At 38.9% G+C, this 18874-nt stretch overlaps 2 protein-coding genes across 2 annotated transcripts; both read right to left on the reverse strand.

Moving 5' to 3' along the window:
• Positions 1 to 1377: 1377 nt before the first annotated feature.
• On the reverse strand, positions 1378 to 9008 carry oscp1b (organic solute carrier partner 1b). Its single transcript, XM_071468843.1, has 10 exons — positions 8778 to 9008; positions 6660 to 6814; positions 6227 to 6394; positions 5195 to 5275; positions 4971 to 5074; positions 4451 to 4579; positions 3830 to 3899; positions 3453 to 3592; positions 3271 to 3334; positions 1378 to 2484 (listed from the first exon to the last, which is right to left on the reverse strand). Exons 1-10 carry the CDS (start codon positions 8887 to 8889, stop codon positions 2365 to 2367), a joined length of 1143 nt encoding a protein of 380 aa, XP_071324944.1. The 5' UTR covers positions 8890 to 9008; the 3' UTR covers positions 1378 to 2364.
• Positions 9009 to 12759: 3751 nt separating this feature from the next.
• mrps15 (mitochondrial ribosomal protein S15) lies at positions 12760 to 18593 on the reverse strand. The gene is made up of 8 exons (XM_071468844.1): positions 18343 to 18593; positions 14668 to 14736; positions 14505 to 14580; positions 14328 to 14376; positions 14091 to 14175; positions 13946 to 14004; positions 13280 to 13471; positions 12760 to 13070 (listed from the first exon to the last, which is right to left on the reverse strand). The coding sequence occupies exons 1-8, from the start codon at positions 18473 to 18475 to the stop codon at positions 12975 to 12977; spliced, it is 759 nt and encodes a 252-aa protein (XP_071324945.1). The 5' UTR covers positions 18476 to 18593; the 3' UTR covers positions 12760 to 12974.
• Between the last annotated feature and the right edge of the window lie 281 nt (positions 18594 to 18874).

Here is an 18874-nt window from a genome sequence, read left to right on the forward strand (position 1 = left end):
TCATTTACTCAGCAAGTAGAGTTTTGAATGACATCAACATTTAGTAAAGCCCACCTGTGTTCTCAATTTAGACTGCCCAATTAACCTTAAAGTCCACCCACACCTACCAGTTTCAAACCAGTGGGCAGGTGTGACAGACGCGGAGGCTAAATGGCAGAGGGTTATACAAGTTGCACTAGTCTTCCTGCCTTGACTCAGCACAGCATATGCCCCCGGCCACATGAAACATATGTCAGCCTGTGGCTTTACAGTGTCCTGCCCACAGTCTTTAAAGAGAAAACTGAATCATATCTCAAAATGCAGGGTCTGTTAGAGAAACATGTTTTAGATTCTCTTTCAGCATGTATAAGGAAACAAATGTTGACCGCACTTTAAAGACTTTTATGTTTGCAAATTTATATTTTTGTAATAATCCCTGTGGCCACAACAGAGCAAGCTTTGCGGCACGTCTTAAACTTTGAAAAGGAAACAATTATTTTTAAAATAAGTGACTATTACTCATTATCTTAGAAATCAAACTTGTTTTTCCAATATGCCACTTAAACAGAAATTTCAGAGTAATGGAATATATAGGCAATTTTGCAAATCTTTATGGTAAAAGATTGTTTTCTTGTGAGCTCAGTTGACTTAAGTGCACAGTCTTGCAGGATGACTGGCATGAGCCCTGGTTTCTGTTTGTTTTGCAGGTTGGCTGTATCCTCAAGGCACGTAGTGATTCTTGTCTCTCCTTTGCCAAGATTATTGGGAAGACCTCACCAGAATCCTCCTCCCCTGGATCAATTCAGAGAAATGTCTCAGCATGTTTTACCTGCATGGTATGCACCATGTTTGTGTGTCTTGACTGGGGGAGTGCAGACTATCACTTTGACTCACAAGCAGACTGCACAAAAATATCGTGGGTACAGAGAGCTGTTGCTATAGCAATTCTCATTGTAGATCTGTGGGAGCATCACAGAAATCTAACTGTGAATGATATTCAAACATATTGCTTATATTGATCTGGTTAGATGGTTATAAATAAATACTAAAATAACACATTTGTTTGTTTACATGTCAGAGTCCTACACTGCCAAAGGTGAATTAGAGGAAAAACTAAATAAACCTTGATCTCAAGAGAGCACTTATGACCTTTTATTGCATTTTTAAGAAAGATAACGTGACTGTTGCAGCGATGCGTGGCAGTCAGCTTGGACAGACCACATGTAATGGATCAGTTTTAGAAAGGTTTGGCAGCTCCCCCTACTGTTACATCTTCTAAACTACAACAAGCTGTTACAGGATTCACACCATTATTAACACTCTGTTGCATCAGTACCTGAGCTGATGATACAGTTCATACTATATTATGTATGAAAACAGAATCTTTTTTTTAAAAAATGTGTTGAACTATTTATTAAAAATCCTACATTGCACATTCAACAATTTGACAATTGCAGCAATGCAATGCACTTCCCTATACACAGAAAATGATACAATGAAATAAATAAAGTATGTAATAAACATATTTACATATTAGACAATTCCTTAGGTTGCATTCCTCTCTATTATAATTATGTGCTCATTAATGAGCACATTTCTGGGCCGCATAGCAACATTGAGAGACATCACGTGGTAGTTGAAAATGTCTTACAAGTTGCTCCTCATACTGTTTTAAGGTACTACAGCATGATGTCAGATAAACACATTTCTTACCAAAATAAAGTTCTGAGGGAATTTGAATCATGCTAGAAAGAGCACTTTGGTTTCCGTTTTCTGATTCCCCCACAGTATCATTAATCACTTGTTAATTACAATACAGTTAACACACTCCTTGTTCACATTCTGCAATAAACAAAAATAAAATTATGGACTATAAACCTGAAAATCATCTAAAACTGTGATGTATTATTGACATTTAAGAGACATAACCTTGTGTGAAAATAAATGTGTATTTTGAGTACAGCAGCGCAGTCTGAATCAGATTTTAAAAAATGCGACATCTTGACGTTATACAAACAGATGTTTTGCTATCACCACACACATATGTTAGACACACTGATACAGGCCTACTGTGTATTTCAATGCACTGAAACTTTTCTCAGTTTACAGCAAACATACTATTACAGGGTATTACAGCTTAAAGCTTGGTTCGTGACACATTCTTTGTTGTTAACTATGCAAATTTGCAGTCGGTCATTTAACAACCATTGGAAACACCTGCTCACACCTACATTTGACAAACACCCAAAGAAGAAGGTTCCCCGGCTGCATGTGAGGTTGCTGCAGTGTTTGTGCAGGTACAGACGGCAGATTTGTCTACAGTAGAGCGAACTGCTGACGATGCATTGTGCCCCACCCCCTGGGCATTTCTGCCTGGGTGACACGTCACAGACCATCCATCATGGCCAGAAGGTCGTCTCCTTTGCTGCTGGCGCTGGGAGATTGGTCTCCAGACTCTGTGAACTCTCCCATGATCTTGGCCAGCTCAGCATTGGCCTGTTGGTCCTGAAAGACAATGTTATCCACCAATCAGTGCTGAAGTGGTCATCACAGGCACTTACACCTCATTAGAGTAAATCCTGTTGGACTGGCAAAGCCTCACATATCTGATCTATTAACTGTAGAGTATAACCTTAAGCCCATCATTGATATAAGCAACATTTGGCCATGGGGTCCATTCATGGGGGTTGCTTATCAAGGGTAAAAGACACCCCACTAGGCTGACAAGGTTTTTGGCATAATTTCTCAGATCTGAGATTAAAATCCTTGTGCTAGCATGAAATCTACACTTGTGCCCATCACAACAGGTCATACAGTTCTTGCTGTCCCAAGACGGGTTCTGACCTTGTTGTGAGCTCTTACAGACCATATTTCAGTTTTCAAACAGATTTGATTTAATCATAGCCAGAAAACAAGATGCTCTTGTAGCTGGGGCACCTTGGAGATTAGTTTTAAATTGGAGGAGAGCAGTAATCCAATCAGAGCACACACGGAAACAAGGCTTTGAAAAGGGAAGCGAATAGTCCAAAACAAAACAACCCTCATGGTTATAAAGAGGGTAAAGAACTCAAGCCTTAATTGAGTTCCACCTCTAGCCAGAGGGAACAAAATCAGACGTCATTTCTGATTAGTGATTTCTCCTTTGTTGAATCTTGTAATCAATACACCTCATCCGAGATCAGTTGTGTCATTTGTTTATCCTCACATCAAAATGAACAAAACAGTCACGGACAAAATGTCTGGACATCCAATTCTTTTCTGTTGACACAAGTGTGAGTAGATAAGCTTTACCTTTGTTGCTTGGATATTTATGACTCCATATGAAAGGTCATCTGGTCTTGATATTAATGCCTCTCTGTGATAAAGTAGAGTCACAATGTTAGCTTTGAACAATTAAAACAAGTTTTTTTTTCTACCTAAGGAAAAGTACCATACATCACATTGACAGTACACACACAAATAAGGGGACTCACTCTTCTTCCTCATCGGTGGCAAAGAGGTTGACTCGGAAACCACTGTCTGCGTTTCCTGGTTTCTGAACTTCTAACCCTCCCATTAACTTGGCCAACAGATTCAGCTCCTCTTTGGCCAGAGGGTTGGGAGCAGCATTGACCTATTGACACACAGTGGATTGTTTACGTCAGTATATTTGTGCTAAACCTGCTGTTAACAAGATCCTGGTCCTGCTGATGGTGTACCACGCAGTAGAGTATGGTTCTGGACAAGGGTCACTTCACCAAATTCCTGTGCATGTTATGTATTGTGAATACTGTACAGTTTGAATGTATTGGAATCAATCTTCTGAACTAATTTAATATTATGCATGTTGCTCACAGTAAACCAATTTCACCTTAGTGTGCTGAGCAGAATTTTTTGACGTTCCCGACATGTGGGTTTCCACTGGACGGCTCACACTGTACCTGAATGAAAATATGAGAAAGATAGAGACAACCCTTATGTCCATGCAACACAGTATCAAAGATAACCAACAACAGTAGTACATATGTTTAATTTATATGGTCATTTTGCCTGGTGTCAGTACATGCTGCACAGATATCGTTGTATAAAATTAGAAGCTAAGTCAAGGGTTAATGAGCTGGCTGGTTTAATTTTCTACACACTGCCACTCATCCAAGACACTTCATCAGTTCTTCAGAGTGGTAGGGAGCCCCAGGCATTTAACCTTTGCTACGCTGTTCCTACCTTGATGTTTTATGAAAACATTTCATATAAAACCAGAGTTTAAATGCTTTACAGTCCCCAACAGTCAGTAGAAGTGATCAAACTCAGGGTTCCCTGGTGAGCTGGGGATTAAGGGGATGACTGTGAACTACAACATCCCTGGCTCACATCCACTGAGGGACCTTTGATTTCATGTCATCTCTCTCCTCATTTCCTGACATCTGTCAACATTATTAGTCAATATTAATCATTAATACACTGTCATTGCATAAGGACCATAAAGTCGTACATGTTTGTGCCTAGTTTGGTGACCCTGTCTCCAAAAATCTCAAAAGATCCTTCCCGGATAGCAGAGGTGTAGCTTCCTCCATTGTTGAACTGCAGCCTGTTCACTTCTTCACCAGTACAGCTAAACATCCTGGAAACAGACACAAAAACACAACACTTATGTGATGAAAGTAGTTCCCTTAAGTGGCACCCTTAAGTTGTCAGTTATGTATTAAATGTTTTACTGTGGACTTAAGTCATTTGATCCAGGGTAAACATACATCACATCTAAAATTAGAATGCAAAGGCTTGTTCAACAAAACCTCTGTAATGCAATTAGCTGCAAATAGGTCTACTTAACATCAGATTACAGTGTCTGGGAACAATCGGAAAACAGAGTATATGAAAGCAAAAAAGCTAACATTAAAGATCAAATGTAAATTTTGTCTACACAAAATCGCTTGTTTAATCTCAATATCTCCATCATTCCTTAGAGTAAAGATTGTTTGGTTGTGAAGGATAAGAGCTGTCTACAGTTGAACCTTATCAAGCCAGGGACTTGTGTTCCATGAGGCACAGGACCACTGGTGGGAAGTACAAAGCGGCCATTGGAGTTCTGCACTTTGTCCTTAAGGAAAATAGACACCTGGCACAGAAGAAGACACACAGCAGAAAGCTTGTGAGGAACGTGACACGCAAAACAAAAAAAGATTATTCTCTAATTAACACTCTCCCCATGATTAAATGTTAAAAATGATGTACTTACCCTTATATGCATGTCTTGGAAGAAGATTAGAAGAGTTTGTCTTATCAGCTGGAATTCACCACTAGACAAGGGTGTATACATCTAAAAAGTGAAAATATAATTAAGAATTTAAAATATCTGAAGAGGTGAAAAAGAAGTAAAAAGGTGTGTACCTCAGAGCTGGAGAGGAACTCGTAGTCAGCAAAGACAAACTACCACACTCAGTTATATTTCTAAATATTTATTTCTACCTTTTCTATCCATAATTTTAATAACTAAGATTGCAGCCATTACTACAAAAGCACAAAAGCTGCTGTTGGTGCCACTTGACCCACCATGTCAGTCATAGGTCAAAATATATAATAAGTGGCTTGAATATATGACAACATTCTGTATATTGGCATTGCAGACCATAACACAGGAATGAACAAAAAGGATGAAACACATCCTTGCGTACTAGCAGCTGTATATACATTCAAACCCATTTTCTATTAGTGGTATAGTGGTATAAATAGGTCACTGCCAGATAAAATGCTGATATTGAATTCTTATATTGTAGCCTTGGTATCCTGTTTGTAGTTGGATTGGATGGTTTACTCCGTCTTCCTTATTTTGACTGGTATTACATGTGGACCTGGATACTATTTTTGGTCATAAGACTAACACTGACATGTGTTTCCAATTCTTGGCCATGCAAGTTTTACTAGATGGCAGTTTCTCTAACCCTGCCTGAGGAAAAGCAATGAGTCGCAATGTATCACCAGATATGTTGGTGTAAAGTCAGTTCATAGTCTACACCTGAGTAGGCCTGACTAAAACTGTAATGAAAACATTCTGTTTTTACATCTGAAGTTGTTTCCCTCTCCTTTTTATTTATCTTTGTATACTTCAACATTTGGTGCCTTTTTGCATTTTACCTCTTTCAACACTTGACCTAGTTCACTTACAGCCAAAACCTCAAACATCTTGCAGCACACTACAGGAAGCACAAATAAGCAACGTGTGATGTTGCTACCCATTCCTGTCAAAAGGGCAAAGTCACACGTGTTGTACCTCTATGAGCTGTCGGTAAGTCTCATCAACCTGGCTGAGAATGCTGGGAGTGTCTTTCACAAAGTCCTTGATTGCATCCATGTGGTTGAAGGACACTAGGAGGATGTCCTTCGGCCGGGGACACAGGAGTACCTGGTATTTGAATGCCATGGTCATCAAGTCATAGAGCTGTGAGGAGGAAGACAGACATCACTTGATCGTCTCATGCATCAAAATCCACAAACTTATTCTATTTTTGCATCACAAACAGCAGAGGGAGCCACATATATACACTACTACTGCTATACACTTATAATATAAACATTAAGTATTGATTGATGCGCAGATTTATGTCATGTATATCCAAAGCATGTAAATTTGTGTGATGTAGCAGAAATGGAAAAGAAATATTCTAAATGTGCAGGTATACAGCAGTAGGCCAACATCACTCTACCTTGTCCATGCTAGCCTGATTGAGTCTCATTATAGATGCGTGGGCCAACCTGTCGAACACAGTCCGCAGGGCTTTCTTGGAGTAAAGCTCCTGTGGCTTGAAAAGCTCCTCCAGGAATTTTTTGTTGAACATGGTAGTGATGATGTCATTCATAACTAATGAGATAAACAGTACAACAGAAAAGTCCACAAAAAGTTGACAGAGGTTAGACAAATGTATTCCCCACATTGTAGGCTCAGAGGCAAGCAGATGAGCGTTCTACACTACATGTTGGCCAAAACCCTTTTATCCAAAGCCCAATCCCAAAGGCCCTAACAAAGCAGCAGCATGGAAAGCCATCAGCATATATCCTACTTGGTAGCAGGCCTGCAGCCAGGTAGGAAAATTGTAGTGTTCGAACTCCTCTCAGATTTTTCATGAGCTGTGAGCCTTTCTGTCAGTTACTTTTGCAACTGACAGAAACGATCACAATCACCGTTCCAAACATTTCACGTACATTTTATCTGCTTAAAGGTGATGGTGAGTAGTGTCTTCTGTGGCACTACCTACCCACAAGGAAGCCAAAGTTCAACTGAAACAAAAAGGAGCTGTGACAAGTAAAACACTCCTCTCGGAGCACAAACAGAAAGTGTGGCGACCACAGATGAGCTTCTTGATATATGCAAGTGACATGTACTTATTTTTGACATAAGAGACAGTTTAATGTAATGATTATCTTTTGACATGCAGTGTATGTTGTGCCACAAGCGACACATGGGCCTGCTTAGTAGCTTGAAATACTCTTCATTAGAGTAATAGAATTTGCAGATATTGATCTCTGTTTCTAAAGCAAGCCTCTTCATTGTTAACATGGCTATACAATCAAGGCTCTAAAAGCCAGTATAGTTCAGGCCAGGACTTGCGCATTTGAGTGCCCCAACCACTTAGGGGATGCCCCTGTTTGCATAGACAGAGTACATTGTTTGAGAGCTGATCTAGTATGCATATGAGGTCTCATCTGTTGTTTGATTACCAAGTCCTATTGTTTATGGAGCGCATTGGTTCAGTCTAGGCCAAAGCAGAGTGAAGAGCTACTAATGCATTGGTGCATAGCTATGCTGAAGCTCTGTAATAATACCTCTCCTTCTGTCCTCGTCTATCCAGCCAGCTATTGAGAAATCTTTATGAATTAAAAGAAGATAAATAAATGCAATGATGTTGTAAAAACATCTAAAGACTTCACTTAATGTGGTTGTATGCTAAAATGTTACGTACTACGCAAAGGTCTTTTGGCACTTTAGATGTTCAGATTCCAATGCATCACACAATACCATTAGGATGGCACCTGATCAGTCCCAAATGTAGCTACAGCAAGACAAGAACACCGGAGACACATCCAGAGTCAAAATAACTATCTTCAGCGACAAGAACATAGAGTCCTGCAACAGATGCTCTGGTTCCCATAAAAGCCCTTATCTAAACATCATGGAGTCAATCTTGGACTACACGAGGAGACAGAAGACACTGAGACAGAAAACTGTGGCAATTTCTTGGAGAGGCTTGGAACAACTTACCTCCAAGTGTGTTAGTGTACCTAACAGAGCTGGTACTGCTTTAAGGTTGGTCACAGCAAATATTGATTTGCTTTAGATTTTTCCAGTTTCTGCACTTTGCATAATGCTGATTGATAAATAAAAACTATTAATTGCATCACCAAAAGCATCCTCACTTTACTTTTAGTGCTTTAAAACTTTTGCAACAAACTAGTATGTGACTATGATTCATCTCATGTCATTTTGGGATTATATACAGAGAAGTTTACTGACAGTGGACCAGAAGAAATTACAAGTTGAAATTTTCTCTGGATTTCAATATGTCATGCATCAGAAACTGTTGTCTACGTGAGCTATGATTTTAACAAAATATGTAGATTCACAAAAGACAACCAATTAACTCATTAACTTTAACGTTTGACCTGTATTTACATTGACTTTCTCCTAATCACCGAAACCTCTCAATACACATCCAGTAAACGGACAAATCGGATGAAGTGAATGTGCAATTATCGCATTATAATGTTGACGCTTCACTGCAGGGTGACATTTGTGTTGTTAGCCGGATAGCTGCTACGCTAGCTACCTTTCTTAGCTTTGTCAGCAGGGATATTTTGAGCTCGAAGCCGCTGGTCCAGGATGTACAACATTTCTCCACCGAGATTGATGAAGAGCAGCGGTAAAGTCCGTGAAGACATGACGGTATTTGGGCGGCTGAGTGTGTACAGATAATAGAGGCAGCTAGCGGTTGTAGCTAGCTTGAATGCTTGCTGATGGGGGATCTATGTGTTTGGTTTGGTAAAGCCTCTTCTGGTTGCCAGGCCACGAAGAAAACAGCCAATCGGAGTGCTGTGCGTTATGACGTATTTGAAAAGGGAGGGGTCAGGCGAATGTGAAAGTCGCAGTTAAACAACAGTGTGAATTATTTTGTGCACCCATTGCACACGCAATAAAATCCAAAGTCCCGAACTGAAAATCACAGATAAAACTACTTTTCAGTGTGGGAGCAAGAATACCCCACTTATTTTAGTGTAGTGGTTCCCAACCTACAGTAGCCTGCTCCAGAGTTACACAAAAAATGTAAATGTTTCATATTTTGTGTTTGTTCCTGTGAAATAATTTCAATTCAATTTCAGTTAAATTCAATTCAATTTTATTTGTACAGCGCCAAATTCAATTCAATTCAATTTCATTTGTACAGCGCCAAGAAATAATGGGGACCCCCCCTCCCCCCCCTCCCCCCCTCCCCCAGCCTCTAAAATCCTTAAAATAATACAATCCAAGATGGATGAATTCTGTAATAATCACATAAAATAAAATGAAACAATCTCATTTTTATTGACAGTGTTAGAAATTGTTTATACTTCATAGAAATGCACTTAATTATGTAGTAATAGATAGTAATAGATTTTTTTTTAAAAAGCAAAACAAAACAAAAATCTCATCACCAACAAAAAGCAGATACTGTATAAAGTGGGCCCAAATCCTTTATCACTTGTTACAGTGAAATGTCTCCATTCCTGATGCGGATTTCTCGTGCCATCCTGCACACCTCGCAAAGTCCACAGAAAAAAGTCATCAAAGCGTCGTTGCATACCGTTCCCTGTGGTTAAAAGATTGCAAAAAAAGAAAAAAAAAAATCACGTATATAGAATGTCAACCCTGTATTGGGACATGTGCTGCAATCAAGGTTTCCTAATTTCAGGAAACACCCAATATTTCCTAAGGTCATGAAGCATCTGTCTTTCACAACAGCCAAGTTACAGAAAGTCTAACCAAACCAACCAACCAAAATGTTATTATTCTGAAAAGTTTGGATTACAATATAAGTAAACTGCTTTTTTATGAGTGACATACCTGAATACCATAGGTCAGTCTCATGTGAGTCCTCATGGCTGTTAAGCCTCCTGGCACACAACCCAAGCAGCAGTTTTCTCCATACTTATTTGCAGTGTAACAGCTCAGAGCAATAGGACAGAAGAAACCAAGTGCACCTGCATAATAGAAAGTGAATTGTGAATATGTGAAACAGAATTTTTTTGGTGAAAAAAAGTGTTTTTGGCGTATAATAAAAATTATACAATGTCAAAATTAAGCATCTTGATTTTACTCACAGACTAACACATCACTACAGCAGGAGCACAGGCCCGTGCTCCATTCCCCCGTTTGGACATTTGTCCCGTAGCCGCCTGCTCCTGGCTGATGGGTGACCACTGGGTTTGACATTTTGGATTCCTGGATCTGCTGGTTGTTTTTGATTTAATTACCTAGGTAAGAACAGATTGAGCTGTTAGGACTGGAAGCAAAAGTGCAGTTTGTTGCAGGTGGAAAGGGTGTAGGAGAAATGACCTAAGTCAAACGTTCCATGTGCCACAGTTGTTTCCACATTTGGTCATATGTACTTATGTACAATGCTATTCATTTCCATAGTAGGAGACGTCATAGTCTGACTTTTCACAGAATAATTCAAAGATATTCTAGTGCTCGAACCCTAGTACAGATTCCATGTGTTATTCAGACTCCATAGCTCAGTCGGCATTAATGAAGCCACATAATGTATCAACAGATATTTCATTGACTTCTTTCTGAACAACACTGGTTTGTGGTCTTTGGGAGCTTTTGTGAGTCACACACTAATTAATGAATAATTGCTTTGCATAGATTTTAATCAGAGATACACTCGTATTTTCAGATAATTCTTCTCTGCAGAGTGCAACAGTTGAGCTTCTCCTCTTAAGGTTGTTCGGAAAATATTTTGCCTCGGTTCTTATGTTTCTTGTGTTTGACTTGAAAAATAATGTGAAATATTTAAAGAATATCATAGTTTAGATTATTTTGGAGTTTATATGGTGTGAAGTCAATTAGGTCGGAACTAGATTATATATGTGTTGTTATCTATCGTGACTGCTGAATGTCACCATGGCACAAGTATAAACTGTCATACTATGAGACATGTTATCTTGTATCAATGCTGTCAAAACCACAACACAACTGAATGCACAACTTTTAAAATACAAGTGAACAATGTGCAAATGTTGTTTATAAGCATGAATAGATATCATTTAAAGTGAATTAATAGTGAATTCTAACGTTACTCTACTGCGAGAGGAAAAAGAGGTGTCACTTACCAGAAGAATCAGTCAGTCTGCACTCCTCCTGATCAAACTGACAAACTCCATACCACACAGGAAACTGTGACGAGCATGAGCTGTGAAATGCTGTTTTAGCAACAAACTGCTCTGAAGACGAAACAGATCTGTGGTGATTCACTAGCAATCCTAGACCTTTAAAGAGAAGTGCTGCTCTGCTTTGAGGTTGATCTTAGGTAAAATACAGAACAGCAATGGATCACTTGCACATATTTGTTAGGGAGGTTAGATTTCAATGGCTTTTCAATCTCACATGTGATCAGCAAAGTTCAGAGAAGTCATGCAGCTGTCATGCATCTTGTAGACCACACATTAACAGATCGCCCACAAATGCATCACGTCCTTTTCTCACTTAGCTTGAGGTTTTAATCAACCTGTGTCACCACTGCAGTTTGTAAAAGTAGGACTGCATTCACTCGAGATCTGAAATGGCACGCAGCTGCATGCAGCTATGAGAACTTGTTTTCTTATTAATTAAAACCTTGCGAGGGAATGAAAATGTTCACGTTTGTCGCTGTTTGTTAGAACTCCAAGACTTAGATCTGAAATAACTTGAAAGATTAATGGGAATTTGCAGTATAATGGAGCCTATGTGTACAGTGATGGTGATATGTCTGGAATTGTTTTATCATCCACCATATTGGATATGAAATGTTGACCATGAGGTTAATTTTTGGACCATAACTCATGGTTATGTTTTACTGGATCACATTAAACTAAAATCCCTTTAGTATTTGGACTAAATAAGAGAAACAAGGCAATATAGTACAGCAACCCCACTTGTACAGCCTCTAAAATGACCAGTTTCATCAACACCTCTCCACGTAAATACTCTTGTTATGGATATCTAATTGCCTTTTCTCCTCATACACTTTACCTACAGCATCATACTGTAATATCAGATGCTCATTGAGGAGTGTTGACAGAATGTGTACTTTAAAACCTTCCACAAATCCTGTAGAAAATGCTTAAACAGTACTGAAACAGTGAGAGATTTAGTACTAATATTGCTATTGCTTAATATCTAACATTATGCAATCTCTTTCTGGAGATATATCTAACTTAATCTATTATTCCTTTTTTGATAAATGATGAAGCAACAGGAAGTTAGCCTTTGATAAATGATGCACAAGTATCAGTTCTGTGATTACGGCCAGAGAATCAAGATAGCAACATATTTCTCTCATGTGATTTTGTGTTGAATAAACCTTTAACTTGCATCTTAAGATGGAAAATGTAACAATTTGGCTATTTTGTGTCACCAAATATCTCCTAGTAGCTGGCTACTTAAGAAAATACCTTGCACAAGTGAGATTAATGGCTGCTTCACTTGTTTTGTGCAGATACCTCTTGAATCATGCATTTAATTGATAGTAATACATTTCAGGAAAAATAAAATGTCCGAAGCTCATTCAAATATCACGTTCTAGGTCACTTTGTTCCATTTAATTCTGACATTTTCAGACAACTCTGACATCAACCTAAAAGCAAAAGCAAATAATATTTTATGATGGAAAATGTGAAAAAAAGAGCTGGTTATCAACATGCCACATTACCACATTTACAGAAGTAAAGACACTGGTCAAAACCAACATTTAGAATCAAGCTTTGTAATATACAGTATGTGTTGTCTTTTATTGGGGTTTGGCTGCCTCTGTCGCTGTGGAGGCTACACTTTGCTTCATCTTTAGCCTCTGCTCTGCTTTCTGCTTCTGCACTTCTTTGAAAACCTGTGAAGAAACACAAATGCCAAAGCGTCAGAAGATGCACAACACCTTCAACATGTTATGCTGCAGTAATGTTGTAAGACCCTGTGCACTACTCTTTCACAAATGTGGAATGAAACTCATGTAAAAGTTTTTCAATGAAAAAATAATATGCATGATCATACACAGACAATATAGATGTAAATAGAATAAAGGGGTCATTTGTTTGCTACCTTAATGCAGAGGGCCTTCTTGGCCAGCCAGCGACGGGTAACCCGTCTATAGTACTCTGGGGGGAAGGTGTAGGTGATGCCCAGCTGCTCACACACTCTCTCAAAGGCATCATAGCGAACCAACCTCAGGTTTTTCAAAAGCTTTTTTCTTCGGTCAATGGCCATGAGCATCCGCCTCTTGTTAGCTTTGTCCTGGTATAAAAAAAACATTGGGGATGGATATTAAATGTGATCCAAAGATGCCCAAAAAGGAAGAAATGAGGACATCAAGTGCTTATGATACTTAATTACAAAACTAACAGAAAAACAGTCCAAAATGTTACATAACCTTTATACCCTAGCTATGTCAGTTTCAACAAAAATGTTCGATGTATGATGTAACATGGAAATTTCCAGCCATGACTGTGCTTCGCATGTTTTTATTTCATGTGGGGGAGTACACAGGATATCCTGTAGTTTACGCAGTCTTGACACCAGAGGAAGACAGAGAGGAAATGTGGGGACATATTCATACGTGAACAGTTCTAATGATGCAAGTCAAGTCTCCTAAAACTAGTTATGTCATTTTTTTTTTCATAAAACCTGTCTACAGAACTAGTTTCCCTGCTTAGCATGCAAGGGAGAAAAATGATGCTAAAATGATGATGAGTCTACTTCCTCACTCACCTTGTGATGTTTCTGCAAGTGCTCCTGATAGTTTCGGATTCTTGCTGTCAAAATAGCCACTGAGGGAAAAGGCAGTAAAAGATTAAAACATTTAAATAGGCTTCAGTGAGAACACTATTTGCGACATTACAGCAAAGCAACTCACCCTGGACTTCCACTGAACTGCGGTCATTCTCATCCCTCTGGACTTTTGCAACCAGCTGTTCCTTTTTCAGCTGTAGTTTATCACTCTGAGGACATGAACACATATTTATGACTCCACCTTTTGTGGCATGTCAGTGTACATATAAAAAGAAAAGAAATCAACAGCATCAAAATTACTGGAGAAAAAGAAAACAGAGTAAATCATGACAAGGCAATCTGTTGAGACATGAGAACTTACATGAGATGCTAACTCCAATGAAAGAAGTTTTCTGACAATATCATCAGTCCTGTTAATAGAAAACAGCCCATTAGAAAAGTGGATTAATCTAATGAATATATGAATACAGTTTTATAATGAATCATAAATATACATTTTATTTTTACTCATTTTATCTGAGGTAAGACATATATTTACGTTTGAGCGAGGGGTACAGCTGAATAATCCATCCTTAGCATTGTTGGAGGAAGATCACTGAGTTGGCTCTGAGGGCCTGGAGGACATAAAATATTTGGATGAAAGATGGACATCTGAAAAATGTCAAAATATGGTTTGAAGACAATGCAGCCTCATAAGATACCTGTCTTCTTTTTCTTTTCACCCCGAGCATAATGTCTCACTGGTGGTGGAACAGCAAAACTCCCTGCAACTGAAGACAGAGGAAAAAAAACGATCAATGTGTAGTGAGTGGACAGAATGATGAAGACCAAAAGACAAAAGGAAAGACACCAAAAGACAATTTAGACGAAGGGATGGCAGCTAATATGAGCTCAGAAGAGGCCCAACAGCTGCCCGAAGAACAGGAGAATCAATAAGAGAAACTGCAATGTGATCTAATGCCGCGGGACAAAGGAAAAAAATGACATTTGCCAGACACACAAAAAATAACTCAGTGAACGATCAATAACTGCCAGTCAAACCTGACTCAACTAACTTCAAACAATGCAGAGGGAATACTACTACTGCTCCTACAGAACTGAAACAAGATATCTGTGACAGTTTCAACAAAGATGCATTAGTGTCACAAAATGGTTTGTATGTCAAGACTTGTCAAGACAATGCACTAATGGAATATTGTCTGATCCTTTTTAATCATCCTTTTTAAAACGATACAGCTTCATGTTCAAATAAAGCCAAAGATAGCTTCACTGCGACATGAGGGTAAATAAAGTGGTGGATCTGTAATGACACTGGCTGCCATCTTTTTATGAAGTCCAACTAGTGCTTTCCATGGCTATATAATAACCAAGAAAGGTAGGCAAATAAATTTGTTTCATCATATAGGATCAGGACCATAGATGCAAACACAGTTATCTCATCATGTTTACACATACCACAATAATGACGCCCTTTGTGGGTCTGTCACTTCTCTACATCTCCAATCTATTCTAAGAATCTAAGTTTATCTCATCTTCAGTTTGACATCAAAGACCTTGTCAATTAAAATGAAGACTACTTTGAAATTTCTAAGGCCTAGTTTCTATAACATTCACCTGTTTCAAAGCTTAATAATTAGGCTGACTGAGAATCTTTTGGGGGGTAATTCATCTGTATAATCAAGAGCTGCAACCATTTTGAAAAAAAAAACAAAACAAAAAGAAACAATCATTTTAGAATTTTTTAAAGCAAAAGTGGATCCAGCTTCTCAAATCTGACAAACTGATGCTTTTCTTTGTCATATGTAATAATGACATCACTGCAAATAGGAACAGAACTGATATAAAGGAAAAAGATGACCTTGCTGTTTCTTGAGTTATAGATTTTCATACTGTAATATCTGTCACTGGTAGCCCAAAAAGGCAGCAAGAGATCTAACATAAACTGTCTGCAGCAACATATTTACCGGCTCTTTAAGTTGGGAATTAACTCATAGCAGACAGCAAGGGAACAACACAGAAGTATGTGTGATAAGGTCTGCATTTTTTTGGACAGAGCCCTCACTTAAATCTGATGAAATTAAGTTTTAAATGACCCTTTAAGTGTAATAACTCAGAAATTACTTTGCTGCATGTCACTTTACATGAAGGGGATACATTCTCCATTGCAAGCTTCGCAGTAAGAGATGCATTTTGACTGTTGTGCAAGAAGAATTTTACAGGATGATAGCTGATCTACTGATCTAGTTTAAGATGCATGACTCAGAGAACAAGATAATCTGTAAAACATGGATGTCCCACCAACCAGATAACACAACTAGACACATATCAGATTGTGAGAGGACCGTGTTTTTGAGATCAGCATCATAAAACACCAAATGATGTTGTTTCCTGTGAAATACTGGTGGTTGACCCCATACAGCAGAAACTCATACACATGTATAAGTAACATGTTGGCACACTGTTCTTGTGTCTCAATGGTCTGTGTCTTTTTGTAATATTTACATGAAGTGTTAACTTTCCTTGGCAGTTAACATTATGTAAAACTAGAATAACCGCCTTGTGATCTTATGCCTCCACCAACCAGTCAAGCTGCAGTTTCCATCCATGTCTGTCCAGGCTCATAATACGTGCAGTGATGATTATGATGTCGCAGTAAAGTTGACCTTTAGGAGATAAAATGTCATCACTTGACCATTTTATCTTAGTAGACATTTGTGTGAAACTTTGTCATCATTATTGTGAACAGAAAGCGGATGGATGGGAGGGTGATTAATTTATTGACACTGTGACTCATAATATCTCTGAACTTCTCACAGAGTTGTGAAGAGAAGTGGTCTGCCCAAAGAAACCGACATGTCAGTTGAGCCTGTTAATGGAGGTAAGGTGTGTCTGTGACCGTCACGGAGACAAAAATAGGGTGGCACAGTGAGAAAAAAGTAGCAGACTTGAGGGGGAAATTAAAGTGTAGCTGCTGTAGATGCTCTTGATATGATCCCACTGAAGCTAGTTGTTGCGTTAGATTAAGCAGACTAAGCAGCACTGAGAGGAAGCTAACCACAAACAAGCACTGCGTGAAAAAGCAACACAAGCTCTGCAGATGAGTTGTTTTGGTTTTAGGGCAATTAACCTGCAACATCGATGCTTTGGCTGTTTCTCTGTTGCATGTTTCTTTGAGGACTATTGAAATGCTGTTTTTCAGATCTACTACAGGCAGCCAACCTATGGCTATGTTTTTAAATTAAACTTTGAATTCAACGCACTTTCAGTTTGGTGTTTGCACTGTTATGACTGCTCAGTGCACACTGAAAACAGCCACAGCTGAGGCTTCATGTTTTAGGGTTGTCCATCTGTTCAGTGGTTAACCAATCTCTCCCATTCTCATGAATGTGATAGCTCATTAACGCCTCAAGGACTCAGAATGGCTCTGATTTTGGTGATCAAATGTCAAGGTCATTGAGCCTGCACAAAACATGTTTTGGATAAAATTGTTAAGGTTTGAACAGACTGCTGTGGACACAGCCAGCAGTTGCAGCAATACCACTTGTAGTGTACAGGTGTGTAACATCTCCCAACAACCTATAATTGTATTTAAAACACATTTTAACATTTTAACATAACTACCATCAATGCTTATGGCAGGCAAGAGAAGATATCAAAGATCTTTGTCAATTAAAATGAAGTCTATTTAAAGATTTCAAAGGTCTTGTTTCTAAAATTGTTACTTGCCTTAATGGTTAATAATTAAATTGAGTGAGAATGGGCATTTTTAGGGTAACTCATCTGTATAATCAAGAGCTGTAACCATTTTGATTATCAAATAATAATTTTAGAAAATTTTAAACAAAAAGTGGGTCCAGCCTCTCAAATTTGACAAATATATGTTTTTCTTTGTCATATCTAACAGTGACATCGCTGCAAGTAGGAACAGAAATGATCTAACAGGGAGAAGATGGTTTTGCTTTTCTTGAGTTATTGATTTTCATATAGTAAAAAAATGCAGCAACACAGACAAGGCAGACACTTTTTTTGGACAGAGCCCTCTCTTCATTCTCCTCTTTACTAACTTGTTCTAAACTTTCCTGCAGGTGGGGAATCCTTTCTGCTAGTTACCAAACCCAACAGCGCAAGTTTTATTTCGCTGCAGGCCACTTAGCATAACGGGGATATTGTCTCCATTGCAAGTTTCACAGTGAGAAAATCAATTTTGCCACTGCAGCTCTCAGCAGTGCCCACTACTGTTGACGTTAGGTCACTGCTCATGCCCCAGCTAAAGTAAACCCCAGTAAACAGCCATGTGTATCGAGATAAGTTCGCCAGCTCTTTGCTCCACATGTCTGGCGAGGTCCCGCTTGTTTCCCCCTCCGGCTCAGACTTACCGCAGCGGACTCTCGGCGCCGTTAACGAAGCCGAGCTGCATGTCCACGGTTTGACAGGCGCGGAGGAGCACAGCTCCCGCAAAACACCAGCTGAGGATTTCAGGACGGTCCGCAGAGCTATGTTAGTGAACATGGCTCACAGGAGAGCGAACAAGGTAGAGAATAAACTCACTGAAAATGAGAGATATGTGACATGTAATCGTAGTCGACCCCTACATGAGGTTCGCCATTTTTACTAGACCAAACTAGTCGAGTGAGGACGGGGCAGTGATTGTCCTAGGCCACGATAACGATCCCAGAACACATCGATTGGTTCAATTTCGATCACTTTCGGTTTCTCTCACAAAAAAAACAACAGTAAATCGAGATTGGTAGCCCTCTTGTCCACTTTTAATTTCTTATAGCATTAAAGATAGTTAGCTTAAGAGCTAAATAATTTTGGCTACTGTATTTAAGAAGGTTTTTCAGGTTGTTAGGGAAAGGTTTCCGGTTGAATGTGATGTGTTTTCGTGTAAATATCCTCCCAATGAGG

This window comes from Trachinotus anak, unplaced genomic scaffold (assembly GCF_046630095.1).
Source record: "Trachinotus anak isolate AG129_WGS33_773 ecotype Australia unplaced genomic scaffold, CSIRO_AGI_Tana_v1 ptg000032l, whole genome shotgun sequence".
NCBI classification, from domain to species: Eukaryota; Metazoa; Chordata; class Actinopteri; order Carangiformes; family Carangidae; genus Trachinotus; species Trachinotus anak.

What these genes read in the sequence shown, in the direction of transcription:
- mrps15 (XM_071468844.1), bottom strand. Translation starts at nt 18,475, where the DNA reads ATGTTCACTAACATAGCTCTGCGGACCGTCCTGAAATCCTCAGCTGGT. An exon ending in TGAAAAGAAAAAGAAGACAG is followed by an intron (nt 14,581 to 14,667) that starts GTATCTTATGAG and finishes TATGTCCTCCAG; the next exon opens with GCCCTCAGAGCCAACTCAGT. An exon ending in CATTGGAGTTAGCATCTCAT is followed by an intron (nt 14,176 to 14,327) that starts GTAAGTTCTCAT and finishes TCATGTCCTCAG; the next exon opens with AGTGATAAACTACAGCTGAA.
- oscp1b (XM_071468843.1), bottom strand. Translation starts at nt 8,889, where the DNA reads ATGTCTTCACGGACTTTACCGCTGCTCTTCATCAATCTCGGTGGAGAA. An exon ending in ACCAAACTAGGCACAAACAT is followed by an intron (nt 3,900 to 4,450) that starts GTACGACTTTAT and finishes ATTTTCATTCAG; the next exon opens with GTACAGTGTGAGCCGTCCAG. An exon ending in ATTCTGCTCAGCACACTAAG is followed by an intron (nt 3,593 to 3,829) that starts GTGAAATTGGTT and finishes GTGTGTCAATAG; the next exon opens with GTCAATGCTGCTCCCAACCC.